The 21,674-nt window shown below is 43.2% G+C and overlaps 1 protein-coding gene across 1 annotated transcript in view; it reads left to right on the top strand.

Moving 5' to 3' along the window:
- LOC149980697 (uncharacterized) overlaps nucleotides 1-20,475 on the top strand; it is a 34,864-nt gene extending 14,389 nt beyond the window's left edge. The window contains exons 3-9 of the mRNA XM_090185652.1: nucleotides 306-317; nucleotides 1,566-1,826; nucleotides 1,964-2,220; nucleotides 2,484-2,566; nucleotides 4,434-4,546; nucleotides 16,006-16,134; nucleotides 20,417-20,475. Coding sequence (XP_090041778.1) covers nucleotides 306-317; nucleotides 1,566-1,826; nucleotides 1,964-2,220; nucleotides 2,484-2,566; nucleotides 4,434-4,546; nucleotides 16,006-16,134; nucleotides 20,417-20,475 — 914 coding nt within the window. The remainder of the gene's footprint in view (nucleotides 1-305; nucleotides 318-1,565; nucleotides 1,827-1,963; nucleotides 2,221-2,483; nucleotides 2,567-4,433; nucleotides 4,547-16,005; nucleotides 16,135-20,416) is intronic.
- Nucleotides 20,476-21,674: the final 1,199 nt, after the last annotated feature.

Here is a 21,674-nt window from a genome sequence, read left to right as displayed (position 1 = left end):
ATAATTTGGGAAGTATAAATGCCATTTGGACATGGTTCACTTTTGGGTTTGGACATTAGGTTTTGGAAGCCGACTTCATATGATCGTACAAATGCAAATGCACATAACACCCTGATGTCGCACTTTCAATACTTTCATATTGCATTTGGACATTTTCATGGACATCCTTATGGCCTTTGGCAATGGTTCACTGACTTTTGACTTTGACTTTTGACTTCCTATGAAATCATATTGCAAATGGACAAAACATATGCCTATGCACAATTACATTTTTTTTAAAATATGACAATAAAATATGACAAAAGTATGTTCATACCGTTCTTACACATACCGTTCTTACACAATTACATGTGTAATTGACAAAAAAATCAAGGTCCAGAAAGCACTTTTTAAGGTGGTGATAAAACAAATCAACATTTTCAAAATGTTACTCTTTGGTCTTGACTTGATGCTCATTTGCAATATGAACATTTTCAGGGTAGCGCGCTCGCCATCTATTGGATTTTTGCTGTGTGACACTTGGCATTTGCAATATGGCATTTGCAATCAGTTTTGAATGAAACAATGTCCATTTGAGTGGTATTGTACATCGTGTATATGTTTCGTCCGGTGCCAATAAGTTCATATTCATTTTTGCCCATTTCAGGGTGGCATTCCCTTACTTGGAACACCATTATTTTTGTCTTACTGAGGTTTACTCTCAGGGCCCAAATCTTGACAGAATCTGTGCAGAAGATCTAGGTGTTGCTATAGGCCCTCCTTGGTTGAATACAGAAGCACCAGATCATCTGTAACTTTTTGATTTCTGAGTCAAGTAGGGTGAGGCTCGGTGCTGCAGACTGGTCTAGTGCCCTCACCAAATTGTTGATATATGTATGTTGAAGAAGGCTCAAGCTGCATCCCTGTCCCAACCCACGTCCCAGTGGAAAGAAATGTGTGTGTTTTTTTACCAAATTTAACTGCACACTTGGCTGTTAAAGTCCAGGATGGGTACTGTTGTCTTGTAGAGGTGGACCTGGTTATAAAGGCTGTTCAAGTCCAGGATGGGGACTGTTGTCTGGTAGAGATGGACCTCATTTTAGAGGCTGTTCAAGTCCAGGATGGAGTGGTGGTTGCATTCACTTGCTGTATGGTAGCAGTGTAAGGTACTTTCTTGGTAGAAGGGTAGATATAACCACTCTTGAGTTAGTGAATGAGGGCAGGCCAGGTGTTTGGGCACCAGAGTTTAGCCACTGTGTGTTTGGGGATATTTTCTTGTATATAGTCCGCCTGTGTTAATGTAACCAAGTTGGAGTCTCACGTTAGCTAACTAGCTAGTTGTGGTAGCTAGCTAGTTAGCTAACGTGAGACTCCAACTTGGTTAAAGTTGAACTCTTTCTAGCTAGTTCCTAGCTAGTCCTCCTGGGTTAATGTAACCAAGTTGGAGGCTCACTTTAGCTATGCAAGAGGAAGCTACTGCACTCTACTCATTGTTTTCTCTCTCTCTCTCTCTCTCTCTCTCTCTCTCTCTCTCTCTCTCTCTCTCTCTCTCTCTCTCTCTCTCTCTCTCTCTCTCTCTCTCTCAGCTTCTCTGAGCATCAGTCCTGACAGATCTCAGTTTTTAAAATTTGAGTCTGTCTCTCTGAGCTGTGAGGTTCAGGGGAACTCAACTGGATGGAGACTGGTGAGGAACACATTGAGAGGAATCCTTTCAGAGTGTAATACTGACTGGGGAAAACAACAAGGGTCTTCATGCAACGTGTCACTAATACCATCGCACAGTGGAGTGTACTGGTGTGAGTCTGGGTCTGGAGAACACAGCAATGCTGTCAACATCACAGTACATGGTTTGTCCACAAACACCATCTACTAACATTATAGTATTTAGTGATTCATCTGGTTTGAGATAGCTGATGTTAGGTTTATATATGATATACAGCTGGACCTGAGATCCTGGAGAGACCTGTTTAAATATTATATACAGATGGAGCTGTGATCCTGGAGAGCCCTGCCCTTCCTGTGACTGAGGGAGATTCTGTGACTCTGCGCTGCAGATATCAGGTAACTCCTTCTAACCTCACAGCTGATTTCTACAAAGATGGATCGCTCATCAGGAATGAGACTACACGAGAAATGACCATCCCTGCAGTATCCAAGTCAGATGAAGGTCTCTACAAGTGTACCAACTCTGAAGAAGAATCACCAGAGAGCTGGATGACAGTGACAGGTGAGAATATGGATGTATAGAGAGATGGCAGCTTTGCTTCTAGTCCTTAGGAAACTGTGCAGTATTTTGTTTTTTATTGTATTATTTCTTACATTGTTGTTGTTGCCCAGAAAACCTTAAGTGTTATTACAATATAATATTAATATTCATAAATAATACTGGGAAGATATCAGAGAGACGTCAACTTACCAGCACAACCAGCACTACGACCAGGAATACGACTTCCCTAAAGCGGATCCTTAGTCTGCACCTCCCAGGGCATTTGAACTGATTCCAGAGGCCGACCCAAAACAGCGCCCCCGGTTTCCGGAGCGGTCTTCTAGTGAGGCTTCAGATGCAAGCACACCACCTCTTCCGAGTGTAATACTCGCTAATGTCCTGTCCCTAGTTAGCAAAGTAGACAAAATCAGGGCAAGAGTTCTTTCCAAAGAGATATCTGGGAATGTAACATACTCTGTTTCAAGGAAACATGGCTGGGGGCATGCTGTCGGAGACATGTTGTCTCTCTGGTAAGAAGAAGCGCGGGGGTGTATGTTTCATGATTAACGACTCATGGTGTAATTGTAACAACATACAAGAACTTAAGTCCTTTGTTCACCTGACCTAGAATTCCTCACAATCAAATGCCGACCGTATTATCTCCCAAGAGAACATTCCTCGGTTATTGTCACAGCCGTGTATATCCCCCTGCAAGCGGATACCAAGACGGCCATCAAGGAACTTCACTGGACTTTATGCCACCTAGTAACCAGATATCCCGAGGCTGCATTTATTGTAGCTGGGGATTTTAGCAAAGCATAATTTGAAAACAAGCTACATTTTATCAGCATATTGATTGCACTCTCGACCATTGCAACTCTGGTGATGCATACATGGCCATGCCTCACCCTCCTTTTGGCAAATCTGACCATGAACTCCATCTTGTTGCTCTCCTCCTATGCATAAACAAAAACAGGATGCGCCCATTTTCATATTTATATATTCTTATTCCATTCCTTTACTAGATTGTGTGTATTAGGTTTTGTTGTGGAATTGTTAGATATTAGCTGTTAGATACTGCTACAATGTTGGAACTAGAAGCATAAGCATTTCGCTACACAATAACATCTGCTACCCATGTGTATGTGACCAATAAAATTTGATTTAATTTTGATTTGATATGATATGAGAAACATTCAGATTATCTGGTTCTTCTTTACACTGTTAAGAGGTGCTGAAACCTGCATTATAAACTGGGTGGTTCTTCTTTACACTGTTAAGAGGTGCTGAAACCTGCATTATAACCTGGGTGGTTCTTCTTTACACTGTTAAGAGGTGCTGAAACCTGCATTATAAACTGGGTGGTTCTTCTTTACACTGTCAAGAGGTGCTGAAACCTGCGTTATAAACTGGGTGGTTCTTCTTTACACTGTTAAGTCGTGCTGAAACCTGCATTATAAACTGGGTGGTTCCAGCCCTCAATTTATATATTATATACAGCTGGAGCTGTGATCCTGGAGAGACCTGTTTATATATGATGTTTATATATTATATACAGCTGGAGCTGTGATCCTGGAGAGACCTGTTTATATTTGATGTTTATATATTATATACAGCTGGAGCTGTGACCCTGGAGAGACCTGTTTATATATGATGTTTATATATTATATACAGCTGGTGCTGTGATCCTGGAGAGACCTGTTTATATATTATATACAGCTGGTGTTGTGATCCTGGAGAGACCTGTTTATATTTGATGTTTATATATTATATACAGCTGGAGCTGTGACCCTGGAGAGACCTGTTTATATTTGATATACAGCTGGAGCTGTGATCCTGGAGAGACCTGTTTATATATTATATACAGCTGGTGCTGTGATCCTGGAGAGACCTGTTTATATATGATGTTTATATATTATATACAGCTGGAGCTGTGATCCTGGAGAGACCTGTTTATATTTGATATACAGCTGGAGCTGTGATCCTGGAGAGACCTGTTTATATATTATATACAGCTGGTGCTGTGATCCTGGAGAGACCTGTTTATATATTATATACAGCTGGTGCTGTGATCCTGGAGAGACCTGTTTATATATGATGTTTATATATTATATACAGTTGGAGCTGTGATCCTGGAGAGCCCTGCCCTTCCTGTAACTGAGGGAGATTCTTTGACTCTGCGCTGCAGATATCAGGGAACTCTCTCTAACCACACAGCTGATTTCTACAAAAATGGATCCCTCATCAGGACTGAGACTACAGGAGAGATGACCATCCCTTCAGTATCCAAGTCAGATGAAGGACTCTACAAGTGTTCCAACTCTAAAGGAGAATCACCAGAGAGCTGGATGACTGTGACTGGTGAGAAGATGAGAAACCTTGAGATTCAGATTATCTGGTTCTTCTTTACACTGTTAAGGTGCTGAAACCTGCATTATAAACTGGGTGGTTCTTCTTGACACTGTTAAGAGGTGCTGAAACCTGCATTATAAACTGGGTGGTTCTTCTTTACACTGTTAAGAGGTGCTGAAACCTGCATTATAAACTGGGTGGTTCTTCTTTACACTGTTAAGAGGTGCTGAAACCTGCATTATAAACTGGGTGGCTCTTCTTTACACTGTTAAGAGGTGCTGAAACCTGCATTATAAACTGGGTGGTTCTTCTTTACACTGTTAAGAGGTGCTGAAACCTGCATTATAAACTGGGTGGTTCTTCTTTACACTGTTAAGAGGTGCTGAAACCTGCATTATAAACTGGGTGGTTCTTCTTTACACTGTTAAGAGGTGCTGAAACCTGCATTATAAACTGGGTAGTTCTTCTTTCCACTGTTAAGAGGTGCTGAAACCTGCATTATAAACTGGGTGGTTCTTCTTTACACTGTTAAGAGGTGCTGAAACCTGCATTATAAACTGGGTGGTTCTTCTTTACACTGTTAAGAGGTGCTGAAACCTGCATTATAAACTGGGTGGTTCTTCTTTACACTGTTAAGAGGTGCTGAAACCTGCATTATAAACTGGGTGGTTCTTCTTTACACTGTTAAGAGGTGCTGAAACCTGCATTATAAACTGGGTGGTTCTTCTTTCCACTGTTAAGAGGTGCTGAAACCTGCATTATAAACTGGGTGGTTCTTCTTTACACTGTTAAGAGGTGCTGAAACCTGCATTATAACCTGGGTGGTTCTTCTTTACACTGTTAAGAGGTGCTGAAACCTGCATTATAAACTGGGTGGTTCTTCTTTACACTGTTAAGAGGTGCTGAAACCTGCATTATAAACTGGGTGGTTCTTCTTTACACTGTTAAGAGGTGCTGAAACCTGCATTATAAACTGGGTGGTTCTTCTTTACACTGTTAAGAGGTGCTGAAACCTGCATTATAAACTGGGTGGTTCTTCTTTACACTGTTAAGAGGTGCTGAAACCTGCATTATAAACTGGGTGGTTCTTCTTTACACTGTTAAGAGGTGCTGAAACCTGCATTATAAACTGGGTGGTTCTTCTTTACACTGTTAAGAGGTGCTGAAACCTGCATTATAAACTGGGTGGTTCTTCTTTACACTGTTAAGAGGTGCTGAAACCTGCATTATAAACTGGGTGGTTCTTCTTTACACTGTTAAGAGGTGCTGAAACCTGCATTATAAACTGGGTGGTTCTTCTTTACACTGTTAAGAGGTGCTGAAACCTGCATTATAAACTGGGTGGTTCTTCTTTCCACTGTTAAGAGGTGCTGAAACCTGCATTATAAACTGGGTGGTTCTTCTTTACACTGTTAAGAGGTGCTGAAACCTGCATTATAACCTGGGTGGTTCTTCTTTACACTGTTAAGAGGTGCTGAAACCTGCATTATAAACTGGGTGGTTCTTCTTTACACTGTTAAGAGGTGCTGAAACCTGCATTATAAACTGGGTGGTTCTTCTTTACACTGTTAAGAGGTGCTGAAACCTGCATTATAAACTGGGTGGTTCTTCTTTACACTGTTAAGAGGTGCTGAAACCTGCATTATAAACTGGGTGGTTCTTCTTTACACTGTTAAGAGGTGCTGAAACCTGCATTATAAACTGGGTGGTTCTTCTTTACACTGTTAAGAGGTGCTGAAACCTGCATTATAAACTGGGTGGTTCTTCTTTACACTGTTAAGAGGTGCTAAAACCTGCATTATAAACTGGGTGGTTCCAGACCTCAATGCTGATTGGCTGGAAGCCATGGTATACCACAGGTATGACAAAACATGTATTTTTAATTAAAATAAAATAAAATGTTATTGGTCACATGATGCTGCCACCACCATGCTTCAAGACAAATCAAATTGTATTAGTCACATGATGCTGCCACCACCATGCTTCAAGACGAATCAAATTGTATTAGTCACATGATGCTGCACCATTATGCTTCAAGACAAATCAAATTGTATTAGTCACATGATGCTGCCACCACCATGCTTCAAGTCAAATCAAATTGTATTTTCCACATGATGCTGCCACCACCATGCTTCAAGACGAATCAAATTGTATTAGTCACATGATGCTGCCACCACCATGCTTCAAGACAAATTGTATTAGTCACATGATGCTGCCACCACCATGCTTCAAGTCAAATCAAATTGTATTTTTCACATGAATACAGCAGGTGAAGACTTTACAGTGAAATGCTCACTTTCAAGCCCTTAACCAACAATGCATTAAAAAAATACAATTAAAGAGCAATTAAAGAACAATTAAAGAGCAGCAGTTAAAATAACAATCGCGAGATTATATACAGGGGGTACCGGTACAGAGTCAATGTGGAGGCTATATACAGGGGGTACCGGTACAGAGTCAATGTGGAGGCTATATACAGGGGGTACCGGTACAGAGTCAATGTGGAGGCTATATACAGGGGGTACCAGTACAGAGTCAATGTGGAGGCTATATACAGGGGGTACCAGTACAGAGTCAATGTGGAGGCTATATACAGGGGGTACCGGTACAGAGTCAATGTGGAGGCTATATACAGGGGATACCGGTACAGAGTCAATGTGGAGGCTATATACAGGGGGTACCAGTACAGAGTCAATGTGGAGGCTATATACAGGGGGTATCGGTACAGAGTCTATGTGGAGGCTATATACAGGGGGTACCGGTACAGAGTCAATGTGGAGGCTATATACAGGGGGTACCAGTACAGAGTCAATGTGGAGGCTATATACAGGGGGTACCAGTACAGAGTCAATGTGGAGGCTATATACAGGGGGTACCGGTACAGAGTCAATGTGGAGGCTATATACAGGGGGTTCCGGTACAGAGTCAATGTGGAGGCTATATACAGGGTGTTACGGTACAGAGTCAATGTGGAGGCTATATACAGGGGGTACCGGTACAGAGTCAATGTGGAGGCTATATACAGGGGGTACCGGTACAGAGTCAATGTGGAGGCTATATACAGGGGGTACCGGTACAGAGTCAATGTGGAGACTATATACAGGGGGTACCGGTACAGAGTCAATGTGGAGGCTATATACAGGGGGTACCGGTACAGAGTCAATGTGGAGGCTATATACAGGGGGTACCGGTACAGAGTCAATGTGGAGGCTATATACAGGGGGTACCAGTACAGAGTCAATGTGGAGGCTATATACAGGGTGTTATGGTACAGAGTCAATGTGGAGGCTATATACAGGGGGTACCGGTACAGAGTCAATGTGGAGGCTATATACAGGGGGTACCAGTACAGAGTCAATGTGGAGGCTATATACAGGGGGTACCGGTACAGAGTCAATGTGGAGGCTATATACAGGGGGTACCGGTACAGAGTCAATGTGGAGGCTATATACAGGTTATTACGGTACAGAGTCAATGTGGACGCTATATACAGGGGGTACCGGTACCGAGTCAATGTGGAGGCTATATACAGGGGGTACTGGTACAGAGTCAATGTGGAGGTTATATGCAGGGGGTACCAGTACAGAGTCAATGTGGAGGCTATATACATGGGGTACCAGTACAGTGTCAATGTGGAGGCTACATACATGGGGTACCGGTACAGAGTCAATGCGGAGGCTATATACAGGGGGTACCAGTACAGTGTCAATGTGGAGGCTACATACATGGGGTACCGGTACAGAGTCAATGCGGAGGCTATATACAGGGGGTACTGGTACAGAGTCAATGTGGAGGCTATATACAGGGGGTACTGGTACAGAGTCAAGAAGGAGGCTATATACAGGGTATTACGGTACAGAGGGTACTGGTACAGAGTCAATGTGGAGGCTATATATAGGTTATTACGGTACAGAGTCAATGTGGAGGCTATATACAGATTATTATGATACAGAGTCAATGTGGAGGCTTTATACAGGGGGTATCGGTACAGAGTCAATGTCGAGGCTATATACAAGGGGTACCGGTACAGAGTCAGTGTGGAGTCTATATACAGGGGGTACTGATACAGAGTCAATGTGGAGGCTATATACACGGGGTACCGGTACAGAGTCAATGTGGAGGCTATATACAGGGTATTACGGCACAGAGTCAATGTGGAGGCTATATACAGGGGGTACTGGTACAGAGTCAATGTGGAGGCTATATGCAGGGCGTTCTGTACAGAGTCAATGTACGGGAGCACCAGTTATTCAAGGTAATTGAGGTTATATGTACATGTAGGTAGAGTTATTAAAGTTACTATGCAAGATAATAACAGAGTAGCAGCATCGTAGAAGAGGGGTTTGGGGGGGGGGGGGGCAATGCAATTAGTCTGGGCAGCCATTTGACTAGATGTTCAGGAGTCTTATGGCTTGGGGGCAGAAGCTGTTTAGTAGCCTCTTGGACCTAGACTTGGCGCTCCAGTACCGCTTGCCGTGCGGTAGCAGAGAGAACAGTCCATGACTAGGGTGGCTAGAGTCTTTGACATTTTTAGGGCCTTCCTCTGACACCGCCTGGTGTAGAGTTCCTGGATGGCAGGCAGCTTAGCCCCATTGATGTACTGGGCCGTACGCACTACCCTCTGTAGTGCTTTGCGGTCAGATGCCGAGCAGTTGCCGTACCAGGCAGTGATGCAACCAGTCAGGATGCTCTCGATGGTGCTGCTGTAGAAACCTTTGAGGATCTGAGGACCCATGCCAAATCTTTTCAGTCACCTGAGTGGGAAAAGGTTTTTTCTTCACAACTGTCTTGGTGTGCTTGGACAATTCACACATGGCACATGTTCGTTTGTTGATGATGTGGACACCAAGGAACTTGAAGCTCTCAAGCTGCTCCTTCGATGAGAATGAGGGCATGCTCAGTCCTCTTTTCCTGTAGTCCACAATCATCTCCTTTGTCTTGATCACATTGAGGGAGAGTGTGTTGTCCTGGCATCACATGTCCAGGTCTCTGACCTCCTCCCTATAGGATGTCTCGTAGTTGTCGGTGATCAGGCCTACCACTGTTGTGTCATCGGCAAACGTAATGTTGGTGTTGCAGTCGTGCCTGGCTGTGCAATCATGAGTGAACAGGGAGTACAGGAGGGGCCGCTGTGTTGAGGATCAATGTCAATCAGCGTGTCGGATGTGTTGTTTTGTCCAGGTGGGAAATGCCTCGAAGTGAGGCAGTCTTCCAAGATGGCGTAGCAGTAGGACGTGTTGTCGTGTTCCTTGTATATATCGTTTGTTTTCGTTTCGTTTTCGTTTTTTTCTTCACATATCTTTAAAACTTTTTGCTGAACCTCAACTTCTTCTAAATACTCTCCTGCAACCCGCATCACCCAACGTAGCTTTTTTCCTAAAGTATTTATATTTACTTCGGATCTGGAACCCCTCAACTGAAGCTAGCCAACTAGCCAACTAACTACCAGCTTCAGCAAAACATTGCTAGCGGTCTTCAGCTAACCGGTCAGCTAACCGGTCATCAGCTAACCTTTAGCTCGGAAAGCTCTCGCCAGTTCGAACAACGCGACTCTAACCAGAGCATAACGGACCTATCTTTTATTTTATTTTTCACCCCCGGATTCCCATCGCAAACGGAACATTTTGAACTCCTGGGCTACAATATCCAGACCCACGACCGGTCCATTGATGTCACCGCATGAAGAGGAATAAACAGACTCCCCCCATCGCGACGTCCCCAAAGGCTAACTCTCTAGCCCTTGCTATCTCCTTGCTTGCAAATTCGGCCTGCTAACTGCTAGCTTGTTTAGCCCGGTCCGCTAACTGCTACCGTGTTTAGCACCGTCTACTAACTGTTAGCTTGTTAGCACAGGCCTGCTAACCATCTGAATCGCCGCGTCCCAAACACTCACTGAACCCATATTTACTTTCTATCCCTTTTCGATTTTTAATTTGTTTATACCTTCCGGTAACCTGCCTCACCCAATGTGATACGGAACCGCTATTATCTTTACATTTTTAGAACACACTCAAGAACCTTCAGAAGCTAACCAGCTAACTGGCTACAAGCTATTTAGTCATTGTTAGTTTTCTAACCTGGATAACACTCGCCAGTCCAGCTTCCCTGCCCCATCCACCGCTGCCCCTTGGACACTGATCACTTGGCTACATAGCTGATGCAGGCTGGACTGTCCATTAATTCACGGTAATCCATTCTGCTTGTTTATGTTTTATCTGTCGGCCCCAGCCGCACGTAGGCTCTGTGTGTAGTTAATCCGACCCTCTCTGCCTAATCTATCGCCATTCTACCTGCTGTTGTTGTGCTAGCTGATTAGCTGTTGTTGTCTCACCTACTGTTTTAGCTAGCTCTCCCAATTCAACACCTGTGATTACTGTATGCCTTGCTGTATGTCTCTCTCAAATGTCAATATGCCTTGTATACTGCTGTGCAGGTTAGTTATCATTGTTTTAGTTTACAATGGAGCCCCTAGTTCCACTCTTTATACCCCTGATACCTCCTTTGTCCCACCCCCCACACATGCGGTGACCTCACCCATTACAACCAGCATGTCCAGAGATACAACCTCTCTCATCATCACCCAGTGCCTGGGCTTACCTCCGCTGTACCCGCACCCCACCATACCCCTGTTTGCGCATTATGCCCTGAATATATTCTACCATGCCCAGAAACCTGCTCCTCTTATTCTCTGTCCCCAACGCCCTAGGCGACCAGTTTTGATAGCCTCAGCCGCACCCTCATACTACTCCTTCTCTGTTCCGCGGGTGATGTGGAGGTAAACCCAGGCCCTGCATGTCCCCAGGCACCCTCATTTGTTGACTTCTGTGATCGAAAAAGCCTTGGTTTCATGCATGTCAACATCAGAAGCCTCCTCCCTAAGTGTGTCTTACTCACTGCTCTAGCACACTCTGCTAACCCTGATGTCCTTGCCGTGTCTGAATCCTGGCTCAGGAAGGCCACCAAAAATTCTGAGATTTCCATACCCAACTATAACATCTTCCGTCAAGATAGAACTGCCAAAGGGGGAGGAGTTGCAGTCTACTGCAGAGATAGCCTGCAAAGTAATGTCATACTCTCCAGGTCCATACCCAAACAGTTCGAACTACTAATTTTGAAAATTACTCTCTCCAGAAATAAGTCTCTCACTGTTGCCGCCTGCTACCGACCCCCCTCAGCTCCCAGCTGTGCCCTGGACACCATTTGTGAATTGATCGCCCCCCATCTAGCTTCAGAGTTTGTTCTGTTAGGTGACCTAAACTGGGATATGCTTAACACCCCGGCAGTCCTACAATCTAAGCTAGATGCCCTCAATCTCACTCAAATCATCAAGGAACCCACCAGGTACAACCCTAACTCTGTAAACAAGGGCACCCTCATTGACGTCATCCTGACCAACTGGCCCTCCAAATACACCTCCGCTGTCTACAACCAGGATCTCAGCGATCACTGCCTCATTGCCTGTATCCGCTACGGAGCCGCAGTCAAACGACCACCCCTCATCACTGTCAAACGCTCCCTAAAACACTTCTGTGAGCAGGCCTTTCTAATCGACCTGGCCCGGGTATCCTGGAAGGACATTGACCTCATCCCGTCAGTTGAGGATGCCTGGTCTTTCTTTAAAAGTAACTTCCTCACCATTTTAGATAAGCATGCTCCGTTCAAAAAATGCAGAACTAAGAACAGATATAGCCCCTGGTTCACTCCAGACCTGACTGCCCTCGACCAGCACAAAAACATCCTGTGGCGGACTGCGCTAACATCGAATAGTCCCCGCGATATGCAACTGTTCAGGGAAGTCAGGAACCAATACACACAGTCAGTCAGGAAAGCTAAAGCCAACTTCTTCAGGCAGAAGTTTGCATCCTGTAGCTCCAACTCCAAAAAGTTCTGGGACACTGTGAAGTCCATGGAGAACAAGAGCACCTCCTCCCAGCTGCCCACTGCACTGAGACTAGGTAACATGGTCACCACCGATAAATCCATGATTATCGAAAACTTCAACAAGCATTTCTCAACGGCTGGCCATGCCTTCCGCCTGGCTACTCCAACCTCGGACAACAGCTCCCCCCCCCCCGCAGCTACTCGCCCAAGCCTCTCCAGGTTCTCCTTTACCCAAATCCAGATAGCAGATGTCCTGAAAGAGCTGCAAAACCTGGACCCGTACAAATCAGCTGGGCTGGACAATCTGGACCCTCTATTCCTGAAACTATCCGCCGCCATTGTCGCAACCCCTATTACCAGCCTGTTCAACCTCTCTTTCATATCGTCTGAGATCCCCAAGGATTGGAAAGCTGCCGCAGTCATCCCCCTCTTCAAAGGGGGCGACACCCTGGACCCAAACTGTTACAGACCTATATCCATCCTGCCCTGCCTATCTAAGGTCTTCGAAAGCCAAGTCAACAAACAGGTCACTGACCATCTTGAATCCCACCGTACCTTCTCCGCTGTGCAATCTGGTTTCCGAGCCGGTCACGGGTGTACCTCAGCCACGCTCAAGGTACTAAACGATATCATAACCGCCATCGATAAAAGACAGTACTGTGCAGCCGTCTTCATAGACCTTGCCAAGGCTTTCGACTCTGTCAATCACCGTATTCTTATCGGCAGACTCAGTAGCCTCGGTTTTTCGGATGACTGCCTTGCCTGGTTCACCAATTACTTTGCAGACAGAGTTCAGTGTGTCAAATCGGAGGGCATGCTGTCCGGTCCTCTGGCAGTCTCTATGGGGGTGCCACAGGGTTCAATTCTCGGGCCGACTCTTTTCTCTGTATATATCAATGATGTTTCTCATGCTGCGGGCGATTCCCTGATCCACCTCTACGCAGACGACACCATTCTATATACTTCCGGCCCGTCCTTGGACACTGTGCTATCTAACCTCCAAACGAGCTTCAATGCCATACAGCACTCCTTCCGTGGCCTCCAACTGCTCTTAAACGCTAGTAAAACCAAATGCATGCTTTTCAACCGTTCGCTGCCTGCACCCGCACGCCTGACCAGCATCACCACCCTGGATGGTTCCGACCTTGAATATGTGGACATCTATAAGTACCTAGGTGTCTGGCTAGACTCTAAACTCTCCTTCCAGACCCATATCAAACATCTCCAATCGAAAATCAAATCAAGAGTCGGCTTTCTATTCCGCAACAAAGCCTCCTTCACTCACGCCGCCAAACTTACCCTAGTAAAACTGACTATCTTACCGATCCTCGACTTCGGCGACGTCATCTACAAAATTGCTTCCAACACTCTACTCAGCAAACTGGATGCAGTTTATCACAGTGCCATCCGTTTTGTCACTAAAGCACCTTATACCACCCACCACTGCGACTTGTATGCTCTAGTCGGCTGGCCCTCGCTACATATTCGTCGCCAGACCCACTGGCTCCAGGTCATCTACAAGTCCATGCTAGGTAAAGCTCCGCCTTATCTCAGTTCACTGGTTACGATGGCAACACCCATCCGTAGCACGCGCTCCAGCAGGTGTATCTCACTGATCATCCCTAAAGCCAACACCTCATTTGGCCGCCTTTCGTTCCAGTTCTCTGCTGCCTGTGACTGGAACGAATTGCAAAAATCGCTGAAGTTGGAGACTTTTATCTCCCTCACCAACTTCAAACATCTGCTATCCGAGCAGCTAACCGATCGCTGCAGCTGTACATAGTCTATTGGTAAATAGCCCACCCATTTTCACCTACCTCATCCCCATACTGTTTTTATTTATTTATTTTTATTTTTCTGCTCTTTTGCACACCAATCTCTACCTGTACATAACCATCTGATCATTTATCACTCCAGTGTTAATCTGCATAATTGTAATTATTTGCCTACCTTCTCATGCCTTTTGCACACAATGTATATATAGACTCCCCTTTTTTCTACTGTGTTATTGACTTGTTAATTGTTTACTCCATGTGTAACTCTGTGTTGTCTGTTCACACTGCTATGCCTTATCTTGGCCAGGTCGCAGTTGCAAATGAGAACTTGTTCTCAACTAGCCTACCTGGTTAAATAAAGGTGAAATAAAAAAAAAAAAAATAAAAAAAAAAAAGTGAGCATAGAAGTGATTTAGCTCGTCTGGTTGGCTCGCGTCACTGGGCAGCTCTCGGCTGTGCTTCCCTTTGTTGTCTGTAATGGTGTGCAAGCCCTGCCACATTCTACGAGTGTAGGAGATGGTGTAGTACAGATTCGATCTTAGTCCTGTATTGACACTTTGACTGTTTGATGGTTCGTCGGAGGGCATAGCGGGATTTCTTATACGATTCCAGGTTAGAGTCTTGCTCCTTGAAAGCAGCAGCTCTAGCCTTTAGCTCAGTGCGGATGTTGACTGTAATCCATGGATTCTGGTTGGGGTAAGTACGTACAGTCACTGTGGGGACGACGTCATTGATGCACTTATTGATGAAGCCAATGACTGATGTGGTGTACTCCTCAATGCATTCGGAAGAGTCACGTTTTGCTTGCAAAACAGTCCTGTAGCTTAGCATCTGCTTCATCTGACCACTATTTTATTGACCGAGCCACTGGTTCTTCCTGATTTATTTTTTGGCTTGTAAGCAGGAATCAGGAGGATAGAATTATGGTCAGATTTGCCAAATGGAGGGAGAGCTTTGCTTTATTTATTTAAAGTTTTTTTCCCTCTGGTTGCACATTTGACCTGCTGATAGAAATTTGGATTTAAATTTCCCTGCATTCAAGGCCACTAGGAGTGTTGCCTATGGATGAGCGTATTCTTGGTTGCTTATGGCGGGAATACAGCTCATTCAGTGCGGTGTTAGTGCTGGAATTGGGCTGTGTTGGTATGTAGACAGCTACGAAAAATACAGATGAAAATTCTCTAGTTAGATACAGCTTACCATGAGATACTCTACCTCAGGCGAGCAAATCCTCGAGACTTCCTTAGATATCGTGCACCAGCTGTTGTTTACAAATATACATAGTCCGAATCCCCTTGACGCTGCTGTTCTATCCTGCTGATATAGCGTATAACCATCCAGCTGTATGTTGATAATGTTGTTGTTCAGCTACGACTCTGTGAAGCATAAGATTTTACAGTTTTAATGTCCCGTTGGTAGTTTAATCTTCCTCGTAGGTGGTCAATTTTATTATCCAATGATTGCATGTTAGCTAGTAGAACGGAAGGCACTGGGGATTTATTCGATCTTCCTCCAACTGCAGTTCCAACTCCCATTCCATCTCCAGCAGTCCCAGTGTTGTCCATGTCTCTCTCCAGCACCATCTCCAGTGTTGTTCATGTCTCTCTCCAGCACCATCTCCAGTGTTGTCCATGTCTCTCTCCAGCACCATCTCCAGTGTGGTCCATGTCTCTCTCCAGCACCATCTCCAGTGCTGTCCATGTCTCTCTCCAGCACCATCTCCAGTGTTGTTCATGTCTCCAGTGTTGTCCATGTCTCTGCCCAGCACCATCTCCAGTGTTTTTTAACATTGTTTTCTTTCTCCAACTGCAGTTCCATCTCCTGTAGTCCCAGTGTTGTCCATGTCTCTACCCAGGCTGCTGTGTAGTTTACTGGTGGGGTCTCCCTACCTGCTGGTGACCATCATACTGCTGGTGAAATGCTGCAGGAGCAGGGCTCAAGGTGAGAACCTGAGTTCATACAGGATTGCCTCATATCCTTTTGTGACTAGGGGGCAGTATTTTCATTTATGGAAAAATAACGTTCCCGTAGCAAACAGGATATTTTGTCAGGACAAGATGCTAGAATATGCATATAATTGACAGCTTAGGATCGAAAACACTAAAGTTTCAAAACTGTAAAAATATTGTCTGTGAGTATAACATCACTGATTTTGCAGGCGAAAGCCTGAGAAAAATCCAATCCGGAAGTGACTCATCTTTTGGAAGCTCTGCGTTCCAATGCGTCCCTATTGAGCAGTGAATGGGCTATCACCCAGATTACTTTTCTTCGTATTCCCCAAGGTGTCTACAGTATTGTGACGGAGTTTTACGCATTTATGTTGAAGAATACCCGTAAGCGGCTACATTGTGCAACTGGTCACCTGATGGCTCCAAGAGTGATTCTCGCGTAAAATACAAAGTTAGTCATTATTCCAATGGGTCCTACTGAAAAACCAATTGTCCCGGTGGATATATTATCGAATAGATATTTGAAAAACACCTTGAGGGTTGATTATAAACAACGTTTGCCATGTTTCTGTCGATTAGGCAACCCTCATGAACTGTTAATCAGTCATTTCTTCCATCAGATTTCCAAGAAAAACTCACCCACACACACAGCAAGGATTGAGTGACAAAGTGTGGGGCATATGTTATAATCTCCACCCGGCACAGCCAGAAGAGGACTGGCTACCCCCATAGCCTAGTTCCTCTCTAGGTTTCTTCCTAGGTTTTGGCCTTTCTAGAGAGTTTTTCCTTGCCAAAGTGCTTCAATACCTGCATTGCTTGCTGTTTGGGGTTTTAGGCTGGGTTTCTGTACAGCATTTTGAGATATCAGCTGATGTTCGAAGGGCTATATAAATAAATTTGATTTGATTTGCATACAGCAACACAGAGCCTGCAATAATTACCTTTGTTCGAACTATCAAAGAACTGTCAGACCTGTTTGCTTGGTTTATCAACTGGTACAAAAAACTACACTTGATTCAACACTTAGAGCCACCAACAGAATGTTATATAATATTATATTATATATGTAGTTGAAAAGGGGTGGTGGAGGGGTTAAAATATAAAATCAGAGTTATATTACAAGGACTGACAAGACTGCAGTAGCTCTGACCGAGTCATGTCTTAAAGTGTTGATAAACACCTCTGACCAAGAGTGTTGATAACTAGCCCTGAACGAGTCATGTCCTTAAAGTGTTGATAACTAGCTCTGACCAAGTCTTGTCTTAAAGTGTTGATAACTAGCTCTGAACGAGTCATGTCTTAAAGTGTTGATAACTAGCTCTGACCAAGAGTGTTGATAACTAGCTCTGACCAAGTCATGTCTTAAAGTGTTGATAACTAGCTCTGACCAAGAGTGTCGATAACTAGCTCTGACCAAGTCTGGTCTTAAGGTGTTGATAACTAGCTCTGACCGAGTCATGTCCTTAAAGTGTTGATAACTTGCTCTATGTTAACCATGTTGTAAAGTGTTGATAACTGTAGCTCTAATTGAACCATGTTTTGAAGTGTTGAAATCTGTAGCTCCTATTGAGCCATGTTTAAAGTTTTGATAACTGTTATAGCCCTGGTTTAGTAAATAGCTATGGTATTGATACATAGTTAATAGCCCTGGTATTGCTAAATAGTAAATAGCCCTGGTATTGCAAAATAGTAAATAGCCCTGGTATTGCTAAATAGTAAACAGCCCTGGTATTGATAAAAGGTTAATAGCCCTGGTATTGATAAATAGTTAATAGCCCTGGTATTGATAAATAGTAAATAGTCCTGGTATTCATCAATAGTAAATGGCCATGGTATTGATAAATGGTAAATAGCCCTGGTATTGATAATTAGTAAATTGCCCTGGTATTGATGAGTAAATAACCCAGGTATTGATAAATGGTAAAAAGCCCTGGTATTGATAATTACTAATTTACCTTGGTATTGATAAGGAGTAAATAACCCAGGTATTGATAAGTAGTACATTTCCCTGGTATTGATAAATAGTATATAGCTCCGGTATTGATAAATGGTAAATTGCCCTGGTATTGATCATTTGTAAATTGCCCTGGTATTGATAAGGCAGAACTGTACATAAGCAGGAGTCCCATTGGAAAAAATATGAAAGGATTCTAAGTAGCACAGTATTGACTAGTAAATCATCTGATATGATTTACATTTCTAAGTGGTTCTGTATTGGAGAAGTAAATACATGGCCACACTGATGAACTACTTCTGTGTTGAACAGGTTGTTGAAGAAGAGTGAGGCTGAGATCACCTGATCACCATAACAACCATCAGAATGGAACTCATGGAATTCTAATATAGAACTGTGAGTCACAATGCTGTATGTTGTTACATTGTAGCTCCACCTGCTGGAACAATAGTGGCATTTGATCAAATGTGATCTATTAACTGATACATGTATTATTCTGATTGGAATGTGTTTTAATATAATGTGTGTTGTATTATTCATTCAGCAGCTGTCCTTTAACATCAGTCATATACTGGTCATATACTGTATAGCATTATGGTTGATACATTGTTTTGTGCAAAACCATTATTCTAGTAACCATCCTGGTAAGATATTGATTTAGTCTTTGTAGCATATAGAATGAAATAAATGATTTTCCTCAATCATGTAGCCTGTTTTTTAATCAGTTCTGAATGACATCACAACCACTTTATTTTTCATTTCATTCACTTCCTTTATTTATCTTCTAAATGCTCCATTCCAGGTTCCCCTACAGCCCCCAGGGCCTTGAGTATCTTCTAAATGCTCCATTCCAGGTTCCCCCTACAGCCCCCAGGGCCTTGAGTATCTTCTAAATGCTCCATTCCAGGTTCCCCCTACAGCTCCCAGGGCCTTGAGTATCTTCTAAATGCTCCATTCCAGGTTCCCACTACAGCCCCCAGTCATTTCTGCTCACAACTCTTTGGAGCAATTGCGTGCCCATAGTAAACTGAAACTGAAAAAAAATATGTCAAAAATGTCTAATATATGCATATAATAATTATTATTGGATAGAAAACATTCTGACGTTTCTAAAACCATTTGAATTATGTCTGTGAGTATAACAGAACTCACAGGGCAGACAATCTTGCAAACTAGTTTTGAAATCCTGAAAGTTGGGGCAACTTTGACGTCATCGCCCCCACCCTTCCCAACCAGCTATGGATCTGGGGACACTTTCTATGTCTTCCACTAGATGTCCTCATTCAGTAGAGCGTTTAATCGTTCAAATCCCGTGAGAATTGGCCCTATGGAGTGAATTGAGTGAGTGCCGCGAGAAAATACCTTGTGCGTTGGGGCGCGAATTGGTCCCGGCCATTCCTTTGTTCCAGTACTTCGGGGAAGAGCTAACGATGACCGGTTGAATAGAAATTTGTTTCGTATGTTTAAAACATCATAAAGCTTGATTCTGCACTTAGTTTGACCTGTTTAGTCGACATATAATATGTAATTTTGAAGTTTTGATGTGCAACTTTTCCGGACCAGAGGACATTTTGGGTGCATTTCAGCTGATGTTATTAGCAGTAGCTAATACAAAGACGCAAGAATTGAAACCAAACGATTCTTTGGGTAAGTATGAACCCTTCCAGAACATTCTGAACGAAGACCATCAAAGGTAAGGGAATATTTATGCTGAAATCTGTGTTTCTGTTGACTCCAACATAGCGGAGAAATATATTTTATATCTGAGCGCCGTCTCAGAATATTGAATAGTGGGCGATTTCTGTAACGTTAAAAATAAATGTAACAAAGCGATTGCATAAAGAAGCAGTGTATCTTTCTAACTATATGTAGAACATGTATATTTAGTCAAAGTTTATGATGTCTATTTACGTTATCTTGCCGCGCTACCTAGATTTCCTGTGGACATTTTTGAGTATTTTCTGTACATGAATTCAATGTAAATGGACATTTATGGATATAAATTGCATATTATTGAAAAAAAAAATGTACTGTGTAACATGTCCTATTACTGTCATCTGATGAAGATTTTCAAAAGGTTAGTGAATGATTTATTTTTTAGTCCTGCGTTTGTTGATTGCATGTTTTGGCTATTCAAATGAGCTGTGTCTGGTGGTGGTTTGACATATATATGTGCTATGTTTTCGCCGTAAAACATTTTAGAAATCTGACTTGCTGGCTAGATGAACAAGGTGTTTATCTTTCATTTGAGCTATTGGACTTGTTAATGTGTGGAGGTTAAATATTTCTAAGAATATTTTTGCGTTCCATGCGCCACCAGTCCAGCTGAACGGGGGAGGGGATGTTCCCAAAGGGGATCCCCACCCGTCATCAGGCTAACCTGTACCACTGTTTATTATCTATACCATAGTCACTTTATCCCTACCTACATGTACAAATTACCTGGTCTAACCTGTTCTACTGTTTATTATCTATATATCATAGTCACTTTATCCCTACCTACATGTACAAATTACCTGGTCTAACCTGTTCTACTGTTTATTATCTATATATCATAGTCTCTTTATCCCTACCTACAGTATAAATTACCTGGTCTAACCTGTATCCCCACATATTGACTTGGTACCGGCCTTAAGGGCACATTTTTACGCTTGCCATATGGTTAGTGAGAAAGTCCATATTGCAAATGTACGGTCCCTTACTAGACGTCCGAAAACGTTTGTAAAATTCGTGGACGGTGTTGGGCCGTGCGGCAGGGCCGGATCTTCCAGGAAGTCATCAAACGAACTCTCTCGGACATTCGGTTTCCGTTTTATAAAATATTCAAATTTTGGTTAGGGTTAGGGTTAGGGTTAACCCTAACCCTAACCCTAACCCATTTTTCCGCTGTCCCGGTAAATCCCACAAGAGGGCGAATGGAATCATATTGCAAATGTACAAATCATCACCAATCACGACGTGGCCTTATCTCCTAAACTAAAAATATTTTGAAGACAAAACTTGGTGAGCATAGGTTTGGCATAATGGGCAGTTGGCCCCAAAACAGATGGCGTCTAGGCCTCAACGGTTTTTGAGTTAAGGCAATTTTTCTGGGATTAAAGGTCAAAAATGAAAATTGAAAAATAATTTGACTGCTTCACGTCAAAGTAAGTGAACCTACGGTGTCAATAAAAAAAGAACCAGCCATTTATCTATCGTCATTTAAGAGAAATCGTACAATGTCAAATTGGTGATGTTCAAAAATTGTTTATTTTTGTTTTTTGGAAAAGTTACAGATCCAGTTGCAGTGTGTTCATACGAATCTTTTTAAAGTGTGCTTCGGAGCTCTGCGAGATTTCTGTGATTTTCTGTGGTTTTCTGAAATAACACACACTCATTCAACCCTATGTAAATAAGCCAGTTAGAGACTTAAAGACTTAAAACTCAATATTCTACAAGTGCCTACCCCAAGGAGGATATGTGTTCACTTTCAGCTCCCTGTGTAAACCGGAAGTACCTTAAAATGGTGTCATAGTTGCTGTTTCGAAGGGTTAAAAAGGTCAGATCGTATTCTTTCGCAGAAAATCATTTTTTAAATT

This window comes from Oncorhynchus mykiss, chromosome 9, assembly GCF_057628025.1.
Source record: "Oncorhynchus mykiss isolate SJ-2025 chromosome 9, ASM5762802v1, whole genome shotgun sequence".
Lineage (NCBI taxonomy): Eukaryota > Metazoa > Chordata > Actinopteri > Salmoniformes > Salmonidae > Oncorhynchus > Oncorhynchus mykiss.
This window is presented reverse-complemented; position numbering and strand designations above follow the sequence as displayed.